Genomic DNA, 12,524 nt, shown 5'->3' with positions numbered 1-12,524 from the left:
GTGCAACTTATAAATGACATCCAAAGCCTACGCTATTGAATGAACACAGACTTTGATAGATCCCCTGAAAACTATTTATTAAAGTATCAATTAATCAATAATAAGTATATTTATAAAATGACGGGGAATTGTCCAGGGTGTGAATTGTCCTGATGGCGAATTGTTTTGTTATTGTTGTGACGGCAAACTGACTTGACGGCGAATTGTCTCGAAACCATCAGTAGATTTACCTGCCTGGTTGCTCATGCACTTCAGTCAGTCACGGATATCAGCCTGCCTGTCAGCCTGCGCACGTTTCTTGTAGAACTTGTTTCACATGATATGGAAACTGATCACCTCAGCCCCAATGTAATGATTATTTTGTTCAACGAAATGCACCAGTTTATCAGAGTATACAGAAGCTTCCTTCCATGAAACTTCCATGACCACTCTGCTCGGCACTTTGGCGAATTTGGCACCCAGTTTGAATGTTTTAATTTTTATTTTTTTACTTTTGGAGTTTTTGTCAGCTTTCTTCAAAAATTCAGATTATTGGGATTTTCGGATTACCAGTGTTCAGATTACAGGACTTCTACCGTATCTATGAAAGGAGATCATGTTGAAAGGAGTTTGATTATGTGCTTGTAGAGAAATCGATGCTGGGAAGCGCTGCTGATATGAGGGCAGTGAGAGGACGATGTGGAGGTTTGTCAGATCATGTGATCGTGGTATGCAAGATCAAGCTGTGAGGAGTGAGGTGAACCACAAGGAGAGAGGAGCAGTCAGGGAAAGAGACTGAAAGTTGAGAAGCTGAGGATTAAAGAAATGGCAGATGAATACAGGACCAAAGTAGGGGAGGAGTTGAAATCGGTGAATTGGAATGAAATGGATCTGGACAACTTGTGGAATGCATATTGGGACTGCTTAGTTAGGAATGCTAATGCGGTGTGTGGTGTGGCAAAAGTAATAATGAAGAAAGGTACAGCATGGTGGGATAAATGGGATGAAAAGGATATTACAGCAGTGGAGGAAAAGAAGTAGTGGCTAGAGTGGATACAGGACAGGGGTTCAACTGAAAGAATAACTGAATATACTGAAAGCAAAAAACACATAAAGAGATTAGTGATGAGGAAAAAGTAGGAGGTAAATGATGATCTAGGAAGAAAAATGAATGCAAATTACTCCAAAAATAGGAAGTTAGAGATACAGAAATGTAGAAGTGACACTGGAATGAAGTGTGAAAGTGTGAAGGAAGTAAGTGGTAGATTATTATCCCATGGGGATGAGGTATGGACCAGATGGAAAGAATATTTTGAAAGTCTGATGAATGGGAATAGAGAGAGCAGACCAGCTGTAAACATGATTGGTTTTGAGGGTGTGCAGAGGAAGAATGCTGTGCCAGGAAACGTGACACTTGCAGAAGTGAAGAGTGCTGTGAAACAGCTGAAAAATGGAAAAGCAGCTCGTGCTGATGAAGTGTATGCAGAGATGATTAAGTGTAGTGGAGACAGCAGAATGAAGTGCATGTTGGAGATATGTAAAAAGGCATGGATGAGTGAAACTGTGCCAGTGGAATGGAAAAAGGCTGTGATTGTACTCCTGTAAAAAAATAAATGTGAGCGAAGTGAGTGAATTATCGTGGCATAAGTGTACTGAGTGTTGTGGGGAAGGTGTATGGAAGAATTATTATAGAGAAAGTAAGGGAGATTTCAGAAGACTTAATGAGTGATGAACAGGATGGCTTTAGAGTGGCAGAGGATGTGTGGATCAAACATTTGCAGTGAGACAGATAGTGAAGATGGCTTGTGAGAAGGACTACAGGGTGTTTATGGCATTTATGAATTTTGATAAAGCATACGACAAAATAGGCAGAAAAGGAATGTGGAAGGTTCTGCGTATGTACAGTGTAGATGGTATGCTGCTATGAGCTGTTAAGAGTTCTTAGGATGGTAGTTAGCATGTGTAAGGGTAAATGGACATCTAAGTGAATGGTTCATGATGAACATGAGCATGCGGAAGGGTTGTGTGATGTCCCCATGGTTGGTCAATACATATATGGGTGAGGTGATGAAAGAAGCAAAAACACAAGCAAGTTGAAGAAAGGAATGGCACTGGTAATGAATGGTGATGGATGGAATATCTCAAATGTGATGTATGCTGATGATGCAGTACTATTTGCAAATACATGACAAGAGCTTGGTAGACTAGTGCAGAGTTTTGTAGATGTCTTTGAGCGTTGTGCCTTAAGATCAAATGTAAAAAAGAGTAAAGTGATGGTTTCTGAGAGAGAAGGTGACTCCCGGTGTGATGTTATGGTGAATGGAGAAAGACTGGAATTGGCAAGTTCAAATACCTGGGTACAGTGATAGAAAAGAGAGGAAAACGTGCAAAAGAAGTGGAAAGTAGAGTGACACAAGGAAGGAAAATAGCTGATGCTATGAAGGCCTTGACAAGAAACAGAGGTTTGAGTGCTGCAGCAGCAAGAGGGTTACATGATGTAGTGTTAGTGTCAACTTTAACCCGCCCCGTCCCGTCGACGTATGGGTACGTTGCAACGATTTGCATTTGCCAGTCCTGGCGACGTACCAGTACGTCGTGCAATTGCAAGGTCCCTAATTTTCACAATTTTCGATTTTCGCGCATGATTTTTCGTATGTATACATGGGACACCTTCCTCTATTCCTCTACAAGATGCCAAGCAGGGACAATGCCTTACACCACATAACCTCCCCCCTCCTCCCTTCACGCCATTGTCTCTGCAATTCACCTGTTACCAGTGACCTGGCCAATAAAGACATTCAGGGCCAGAGTGATTCCCCAATCGATGATAATGTGGAGGACAAGGTTTACATAGCATTACAGGAAGAAACAGTCAGAAATGATGATCAGGTAATGTGGGAAAAAAAAGGTCATGAATGGTGATTAGTTAGTGAGTGAAACAATGCTTATAATGCCTATATTACTGCTTGAAAACCAATATACTCTCATACTACATATAAATTCGTACCAAGTAAATAAATAAATACCGTTTATGAGTGGATAAAATAGTTACCCTCCCATACAACTCGTTTTCTTTGGTGCCAGCATGTTAGAAAACCCAGTCAGGTAAGGAGGTACTCGTACCTGGATCGAGTATTTTGAACCTCAGGTGAGCGATTTCTCTATGAATTTTCGATGTTTCTCACCAAAAGTGGATGTTTGAGCCAAAAAAAAAAAAAAAAAAAAAAAAAGGTCCAATAATGTCGGGACTGGGGCATACCACTGCCCAGAAAACGTCGGGATGGGGCGGGTTAAGTGAGAAAAATAAGTTGGTGCTACGAGTGATAGGTGACAGCTTAAGGAAAATAAAGGCTTTTTCTGTTTATTTGTTTATTTAATTTTTTCTCCCTCCTTTGAAGATGAAAACAAAGTGAACAGAATTGTAACATATCATTTCCACTGCCTCCCTTCCAATATATATTATCATGCCTACCTGGAATGAGTATTTTAAACCTCAGGTGAGCGATTTCTCTATGAATTTTCGATGTTTCTCACCAAAAGTGGATGTTTGAGCCAAAAAAAAAAAAAAAAAAAAAAGGTCCAATAATGTCGGGACTGGGGCATACCACTGCCCAGAAAACGTCGGGATGGGGCGGGTTAAGTGAGAAAAATAAGTTGGTGCTACGAGTGATAGGTGACAGCTTAAGGAAAATAAAGGCTTTTTCTGTTTATTTGTTTATTTAATTTTTTCTCCCTCCTTTGAAGATGAAAACAAAGTGAACAGAATTGTAACATATCATTTCCACTGCCTCCCTTCCAATATATATTATCATGCCTACCTGGAATGAGTATTTTAAACCTCAGGTGAGCGATTTCTCTATGAATTTTCGATGTTTCTCACCAAAAGCGAAGGTTTTAGCCAAAAAAAAATTTTTCGAAAATACCTCGGGACTGGGGGATGTCGGAGGGGCGGAAAACCTCAGGACGTGACGGGTTAACATATGGGTGTGAGACTGTGACGTGGCACGAAAATGAAAAGTCAACAGTAACAGCAGTTGAGATAGGACTTTTGAGGAAAGTATGTGGAGTACAGAGAGTGGATAGGATATGAAATAATGTGATTCGTGAAAGATGCGGAGTGAGGAAGTCTGTGGACACCAGAATCGATGAAAGTGTACTGAGATGGTAGGGTCATGTGGAGAAAATGAATGACAACAGAGTGGTGAAAAACATATATCTGAGCGAATTTGAAGGAGGGAGGAGGTGACGTAGGCCAAGAAGAAAATGGTGAAATATGGTGGATGTGTGTGAGGAAGAGAGGTATGGAAGTTGGTGGGGCTAAAAGGACTGACAAGAGATGAAGCTGGTTGGATGAATTTTGCATGGAGAAGTGCATGACCAGGGATTTGGCACTGCTTTTCAACACGACAGAGTTTGGATTGACTCTATGAAGCTACAGTACATGGTGAAACCTTCTGGCCTATCAGATAGAGCCAGGATTCCATGGGCTTGAATGATGAATGAATGGAAGCATGGCCCATTGAACTGGGCAAACTTTGGCTGTCTGGACGCTGCTACTCCTCACCCTGCCTAGGGTGGGAAAGGAGATCCAGATGATGATGATGATGATGATGATGATGATGATGATGATGATGATGAATAAACCTGTATGTGGTATGGCTCAAAGGATATGGACTTACTCCATTGGCTCCATTACAGACAAAATGCTATTGAAGGGTTGTTTCATTTAAATTCGTTTGTTTCGTTTATAAAAGCTGCAACATATTTGCATGCATTGTCCTTGGTCACATAATGGCTGCTCTCCATGCTGCTTGATCTCTGGTGGCCTATCTATTCAGCCCCTTATCACTGAGATAACACTCAATGATCTTGTCCCAGGCCATTTTTGGTCTACCTCTTGCCTACTCCTTAACATTAACACTTCTCACCTTGTGTACCCAATTGTCATCCCCCAATCCTCTTGCTGTGCCCAAACCAACTCAATCTACCTCTCCTCATCATAACGCCAATACACCCCAGTCCCATCCTACCTCTTAACTCTTCCTTCATAAACCTAGCCCTCCCCAGCCCTTACATTCAAGATGCACCACACATCCACCTAATCACTGTAATTTCTGTACATTTGAGTCTGTGAATATCCGCTTCTTTTATTGCCCACGTGTCACTACTATACAGGATTACACTCCTAACACATGCGGCATACAAAGATCCCGTAGCACGGAGGGAGAACCCTCTCAATGTCAAGAAAGGCAACAGCTCCCAGAACTTCTTTCAACTACTCCTCACTCTAGCCAGAGCTAGCTCCAGCCCCACCTCCAGCACATAACATGTCTCCCAAAAAACAAATCTCTTCCACACATTCTAGAGACTCACCAGCAAGATCAATCCTTTCACACCTGACATTCTCCACATGCTCTCCCCCAACACACAGCACAAACGAAATCAGCATAACCTCACAGATTACCACATTAACACTACATCTCTTATGTACCCACTGAACACAAACACTGCACATGACTGAATTACTTCCCATACCCTTGAGACAAGCCACACATGGCCACTCTCCCTCTTCTTTGACAATGCCACCACCAATCCTAGATACCATCACCTTTGTTTTATCTGCATTTACTCTAAAGCCCTTGTGCCTCATACCGTCTCTCCATTTCCTAAATCTTTCCTCTGCCTCCCTTTCATTCTCTGCAATCAATACCAAACCGTCAGTATACGACATCTCTCACAGGAGTCCATTTCTGACTTAGCATGAAAGGGCTTCAAGCACCATGATAAACAATAAGGGGCACAAGGCTGGCCCGTGATGCACACCAACATTCACAGAAAAATTATCACTCAAACTGTCATTCATTGTTACCTGTCCAGCATCCGTGTAGTGAACAGCTCCTCTTGAACAGCTGTTATGGTGGTGGATGTGGCGACTTTTGTGGTTGTTCTCTACGTGCTTCAAGCTCATCATGGTAAGCCACTAGGCCACACGGGATATAGTATAAATGCAATGCAACAGCTCTGCCAGCCACAGTGCAACACTTAGAGTCAAAGAGCTAGCAGGTTATTCAGCAAGACACCCCACGAGGAATCATGAGTGTTGATGTTGATTTTATTCTAGCTTACTGACTCTGTATCATGATTTTATTCTATTTTACCATGATTTAGTCCATTCTACCATTATGCTTTGTATGCCCACTTCATTTTTTTTTTTTTTTTTTTTTTTTTTACAATACTGCAGGGTTATGGCCCTGCAGTGGTGATTGCTTGTCTGTGGTTGCTGGGTCTACTTGACCATAGTAACTGCTTAGCTGTGGTTTATAGGTCTGCTTGACCAGACAGAGTAGTGTTAAACAACAGGAACAAGTGTTGTACACTGTACTGTAGAGGCCTTTTACACTATCTTTCAAAGTTTGGTTATGTACGAAGACAGGCCAAGGGAGAAGTCCATTATCCGGACGGATCCATTTCCAGATGTGCCTTTGGCTCTATTACATCAGATAATCGAGCGATTACTGTATATCACAAAGAATAGTAAAATGCTTATTTTTTTAAACCTTGCATGGGTATCTCATAGTCATGAGAGCTCATTTTCCATTTTCTGCACTTCAGCTAAAGCCGCTAATTCAAGAATTTTGCATTACAATTGTATATACCAACTGTAATTGTATAATTATATCATAATAACCACCTAGGCACCAAAATATCATGTAGTACTAATGCATGAGAAAATTATTTTTGCCTATTATATCTATCTTCTCATTCCAACACACAAATGCAGTTTTTTCCCATAATATATGTTAAAAGTCACATAGAAATACTTACAAAATCATCACTGAGTTCTATAAACGTTACTGGTTCATTTATGTATCATACAGCTTTACTTATTTTATAAATATGCATGTACTTTCAGTGGGTACAGCTAGCAGTAAGTGGAGGAGGGGGGGGGGGGTCAGCACATTTAACTGACACAAGAGCTAAGCCAGGATTGAGATAGGAAGGGTAGCAAATGGCTACACACAGTCTTCTAATGTCCCAGACACCATCAGCTACTGCAATCCAACAAGCATGCAACCACTCAAACAGTGCTGCAGAAGCCTTAAGAGTACATGGGCAACACTCTGTCCATTGTTGCCTGAAGAATAAGCAAGGGAATACCAGTATCCCACTTGTACTTTAACCCCTTGGGGTTGGACATTAAATTCCTCCAACCTGGCCACCAATAAACCGAAAATCCCAATACTCCAAATTTGTCAAGGTGAAATTTTTCTAATTTTTCTGGGCTTTATCTAAGGATTTATCTGGCTTGGACTTGGATGTACCTGCCTGCAACTATCCATCTACACTCTATGCATTTCCAGTGAGTAAAACAATAACCCATATAATTTTATGCATTTATTTAATGATTATGTACACTCACAAAAAATTTCTGCTCAGGGTACCCCTTTCATACCCCTATATACCCAGGGACGACAGGAGGGGGGGCAAAACGAGCTCCACTCACCTCTACCCCAACTCCCAACCCTCCCCCATACCCTACCCAACCCAACCCCACACTTGTCATTCTTAACTGGCAGTTACATCTGAAGCTAACCTCATACTTTACACTCGTAATCACATTACCGTACTACAGTAAAAAAAAAAAAAAAAAAAAAAACACTAGGATATGTAAAAAGTATATAATTTAACTATGAACACGCTGCAGCAAGAAATTAATGCATTACAATGTTAACAGTAAAACAAAAACGATAACAACGGTCATCCCAGAGCTCATGTGTTGGGTGCTTGCGTGCGTGTGAGTCTGTGTCTGCTTGTAAGTCTGTGTGTGTGTGTGTGTGTGTGTGTGTGTGTGTGTGTGCGCGTGCGTGGGGGGGGGGGCTTGCAAAGCAGTGCACCCGACACATAAGGCCTGAGGTGGCCGTTGCTATCGTTTTTGTTTTACTGTCAATGTCATAATGCATTAGTTTCTTGCTGCAGCATCTTGATGGTTATATTACATACTTTTAACATATCCTAGTGATCTATGTTTGTATTAACAATGGGACCAAGAGTGTTAAGCATGAAATCTGCTTGAGATGTAACTGCCAGTTGAGAATGATAGGTGGGGGGGGTCTGGGTAGAGGTATCAGGGAGGGTTGGGAGCTGGGATAGAGGTGGGTGGAGCTCATTTTGTCCACCCATCCAATCCCCTCTTCCCTGGGAATACAGGAGTTGGAAGGGGGCACCCCTGGGCAGAAATTAGTGATTGTGAGTGTAGACATTTCTAATGCTTTCAGAGGTCCCTCCTAATAGTCCAAAAAATCCAGTAGTCCGAAAGACTGTCAGTCCCCTGCCATTTGAATTACAGGACTTTTACTGAATTTTAAAATTGGTCATCAGGAGTGGGCATTTTTTGCAAAAAAAATGGGTGATTTTTCAAAAACTGCACTAAGAAAACTAATAAACCTATCATAAAAATTTTTATACCCAGCAAAGTACAACTGTTTAGCTTTAAAATATGTGATGTTCCAATGTCCTACGATAATTTATTGTAGAGCAGTGGCAAGAGCATAAGAGTGTCTAAGGAAAGGCTTTTTCTCCCCCCATTCATAGATGCTGAAAATAGGCCATTTTTAAAATTTATTTTTGTAAAAACTGTAACATCTATCAATATAATGTTTATATGTAAGAAAGTACTAACCTTTAGCTTCAAAATGATGGCAGATTCCTGGTCAATTTTGTGACTCATACATTGGCACTAGTATTTAAATTAATGGCGCACAATGCTCAACGTCCTGGAACGGGGACTGACGTCCCCATGACACGTTCCAGAATGAGGACCGACCTTTAGGGGTTAAGGATTAGGAAAAATTTCCCTAGGCTATTGCATTTAAGCATCTTCAGAACATTATATCAAAACATAAGCTTCTGCAGTATTGTTGGCGTGTTAAAATATCAGTTTGTGATCAATAAATTCAGGACTGAATGCATCATAGGATGCTGTGTTAGTAAGGGCAGAATGTGAACTACTTTTATTTATCTATTTATTTTTTTCAGTTACCATAGTTTAACCAGACCACTGAGCTCCCAATAATGGGGCTCTTATATGGCTGACCTGAATTAAGGTGGTGCCATAAGCAAAATGCAAATTACATACCTGTATTCTGCAGAAATTTCAGCTCCTCACCACGCATTTCTAAACTCTCTCCCAATACTGTGAGCATGAAAATATCTTTCTGGACAACCATCCATATTATTCACTGGTCAAGTCTCTACATTACAATGATGTTGCTACTGTGGTTCTTGCAATCTTATATTTTTAATAATTACTCTTGGGTACCTGATGTAGCCTATGTAATGTATATCAATAGGCATAACTGTTAAAGTTTGTGCACTCACCTGTTGGGTGGTGTGACCCAAGTGACACACTGAGGATTAGCCCGTCTCCCAACATGACTCAGCCGAAATCTGAGCCTCACATCCACCTCTAGCTCCGAGTCCAAGAGGCCGGCATGTGACGTGTGGACTGCCAAGGTGAGGACTGGGGAGTGTACAGCCAGGCCTACACCCCAACGCTGCTCTATGTCACTGTGATAAGACTCTGGCAGCAGCTGACCCAGGGATCGAAACAGCACGTAGCTCACCACTGCACGTGTTTGCCCAAGTGTTCCGGATGTTGAGGTCTCATCTAGCATAGTTTGGTCACATTAATTTTGACTCCTCTATATTTTGGCATAACAGCAAGCATAAAGCAATAATGCAAAGAAATTTAATCTAATATATCAGTCAGTAAGTCAATCACAGAACTATATCAGCTTTCTACATACTACAACAACTGTGTTGAAATAACTAAAGGTAATAGGTAAGGATGGAAGCAAATGCCTTGATGTGCTTGGCTGAGGTGCTCATCTCAATAACACAGGCATCTGAGTCTGTGGTGGGTTATTCACCCAATATTCTGGGATACAGGGCCACAGCATCATCCAGGTTACCACAGTCACCTCTCCTAGGTGTTACCCTTAGTACTCAAATTACCCACCAACCCACAAGAGATGGACGAACACCTGCATCAAGTGACACCAACTGTTCACACAAAGCTCTGGACCCTTTGCTGTCAGTCAAAGCCACTCAGCCACTGCGGCTGAGTGGTTAACTAACTAACCTCGCTTTATATCTGGGATAGCCAGCAGAGACAGTGGGATGCGGATGTTGGTACTGTGTGCCCACACCTGCTGGTTCCTAAGGTAGTTATTATATTTGGGCACTATGACAGAGGCTGCACTGTTGCCTGGGTATGACTTGTCAACAAGAGCAGAGGTCTCGGGTATCACCACGTGGTCCACTCGGTCATCATGCCCGACAACAAACCCAGACTGACTGTAACCATAGAGTTCTTCTGCTGACACTGTGTCCATTCCAAAAACTGAAAAGAAACAAAAGATAGAAATTCTTGTTACTCTGTCCATATCTTTATTTCTAGCAGTTTACATCACATCCACCAATCATTTTCACTGCGGTACCTAACTCCACTAATGGAGCTATCAATTGTTATTGGTACAAGCCTCAAGCCAGAGCTCATACAGGATGACTGTGACAAAGCTACATTGGTAATCATCATTTTTTTCCTGTCCTGCCTCATTTACTCCTACACATAATCTTTACACCACATTCAGGGCTGGATCCAGCACTTGGGAAAGGGGGGGGGCATGATTATAAGCAGAATAATCACTTAATTAATTTAAGCAATCAGATTAAGATGCAGTTTTAAGTTACATGCTTTTACTAAAATGAGTATTGACAACTTATATAAGATATTCAATGGATTTATTTTGGTATATAACACAGTTGTTCAATTAATACTCATTAGTTTGCTGAAAATCAAGGGAAGTGGATATGCTTTCCAAGGCCCCTTAAGTATGTGTGTGATATTATCAATCCAAAAATGATGGTATATTATAGCTTAATTGAAGCCTTGCTCCTGGCTCCTATACTCCTGATGAGGCAATAAAGGAGTGAATGATGGATGGACAAATTACATATGACTCACTTAAAGGCCGCCTTCGGTGACCTTGAGCAAAGGCCGCCATTGGCAGCCACTGCTTGATGTCAAGTCAATTCCTGTTTTCAGTCGAAAGGTAACAGAAATCTGAACTTCTCATGCCACGAGTGAGACAGAGCAAGGAATTACCCTTATTTTTATTCTGCTGGGACACCCATTGAGAGAGAGAGAGAGAGAGAGAGAGAGAGAGAGAGAGAGAGAGGCAGAATAGCAGTGTTTGCTATTATACTAACTTATACTATAGCATTATACTAAACAATTTATAATTTAGGTGTATAAGTGGTGAGAGAGTGATAAAACAACACGTCACTATTCTCTCTTCTGTCATGCTGGTAATTTCAATGCCAAACGAAGTACAAATCCATCCCCTCCACAAAAAGCAAACACTAAATTTGTAACAAAAGGCCAGAAATGAGTCATGACTTGGGAACGGTGGCCCAACTGGACTGAAAATTGTTTTACTCTTCAAGTTAGGGCATTTTAACGGTATCTTGCTCTAACAAAAATTTGCGCTACATAAGCTGTTTTTGTTGTTATGGTAAGAAATAAACATACAAAAATCGTATCATTATAATACAGATTATTATTACTCGCTTAAACTCTCGATGTCAAAAGGGCAAAAATGAGTCATAACTTGAGAACCAGTGACTTGATTAGACTGGAAATGGTTTTATTCTTCAAGTAAGAGCATTTCAATGGTATCTAGCTCTAACAAAAGGTGTGCTATGTTGTGCCATTTTTGTTGCGTTACAATAACACACATACATACATAAATTGGATCATCATAATATAGAATCACTAAGATTGAAACTATTACAGTACTGACCAACATGTGTGGTGGGGACCTCAAAGGGTGTAGTATAGGTGTCCCCCTGACTGGTGGCAAGTGTTGCAACATATGCATCCATCTTGGTGAGGAGGGAATCAGCTCCAAAGCCCTCGACACCATTGATTCGCTGCCAATGGGGGCTGTACACTGGCTGCAGGATCACTGAGGCTGACTCCACAAGGTTCTAGTTAACAAAACACATAAATTACTTAAGACTTAATACAAGCACCATGCATATTTCCATCCAGAAAGTCTAAAGAGCGGAATTACCTTCCAATTTACCTTTTTATATTTATACAGTAAATCCTATCACATTGTTTATGAAGATTCCAACATGCTTTTATGCGTCAGCCTTGATCACCTAGTGGTGGCTCTCCATGTTGCTTGATCTCTGGCAGCCTTCCTATTCAGTCCATTATCCCTGAGCTCACACTCTATGACCTCCTCCAAGGTCTTTTTTGATCTGCCTCTCACAACCATATGTTTGATGCTCACACTTCACATCTTCCACACCCGACTGTTGTCTTCCATCCTCTACACATCCCAAAATCACCTGAATCTAACCCTCATCACAACACAAATACATTCTTCATCACAATACAAGTACATTCCTCATCACAACACAAATACATTCCTCATCACAACACAAATACAGTACATTTAAGTTCAGTTCTTCCT

General features: G+C 41.1%; 1 protein-coding gene across 1 annotated transcript in view; it reads right to left on the bottom strand.

Moving 5' to 3' along the window:
- The window catches only part of LOC145414905 (protocadherin-like wing polarity protein stan), a 110,507-nt gene that overhangs the window by 35,282 nt on the left and 62,701 nt on the right, over positions 1-12,524 (bottom strand). Inside the window, exons 17-19 of the mRNA XM_080284320.1 lie at positions 11,844-12,030; positions 10,121-10,381; positions 9,358-9,646 (exon numbers count right to left, since the gene is read on the bottom strand). Coding sequence (XP_080140446.1) covers positions 9,358-9,646; positions 10,121-10,381; positions 11,844-12,030 — 737 coding nt within the window. The remainder of the gene's footprint in view (positions 1-9,357; positions 9,647-10,120; positions 10,382-11,843; positions 12,031-12,524) is intronic.

The sequence above is a fragment of the Coenobita brevimanus genome, chromosome 101 (assembly GCF_032717465.1).
Source record: "Coenobita brevimanus isolate Jiangsu-jjx chromosome 101, ASM3271746v2, whole genome shotgun sequence".
Lineage (NCBI taxonomy): Eukaryota > Metazoa > Arthropoda > Malacostraca > Decapoda > Coenobitidae > Coenobita > Coenobita brevimanus.
The sequence above is the reverse complement of the archived record's forward strand: the minus strand, read 5'-3'. Positions and strand labels throughout refer to the sequence as shown.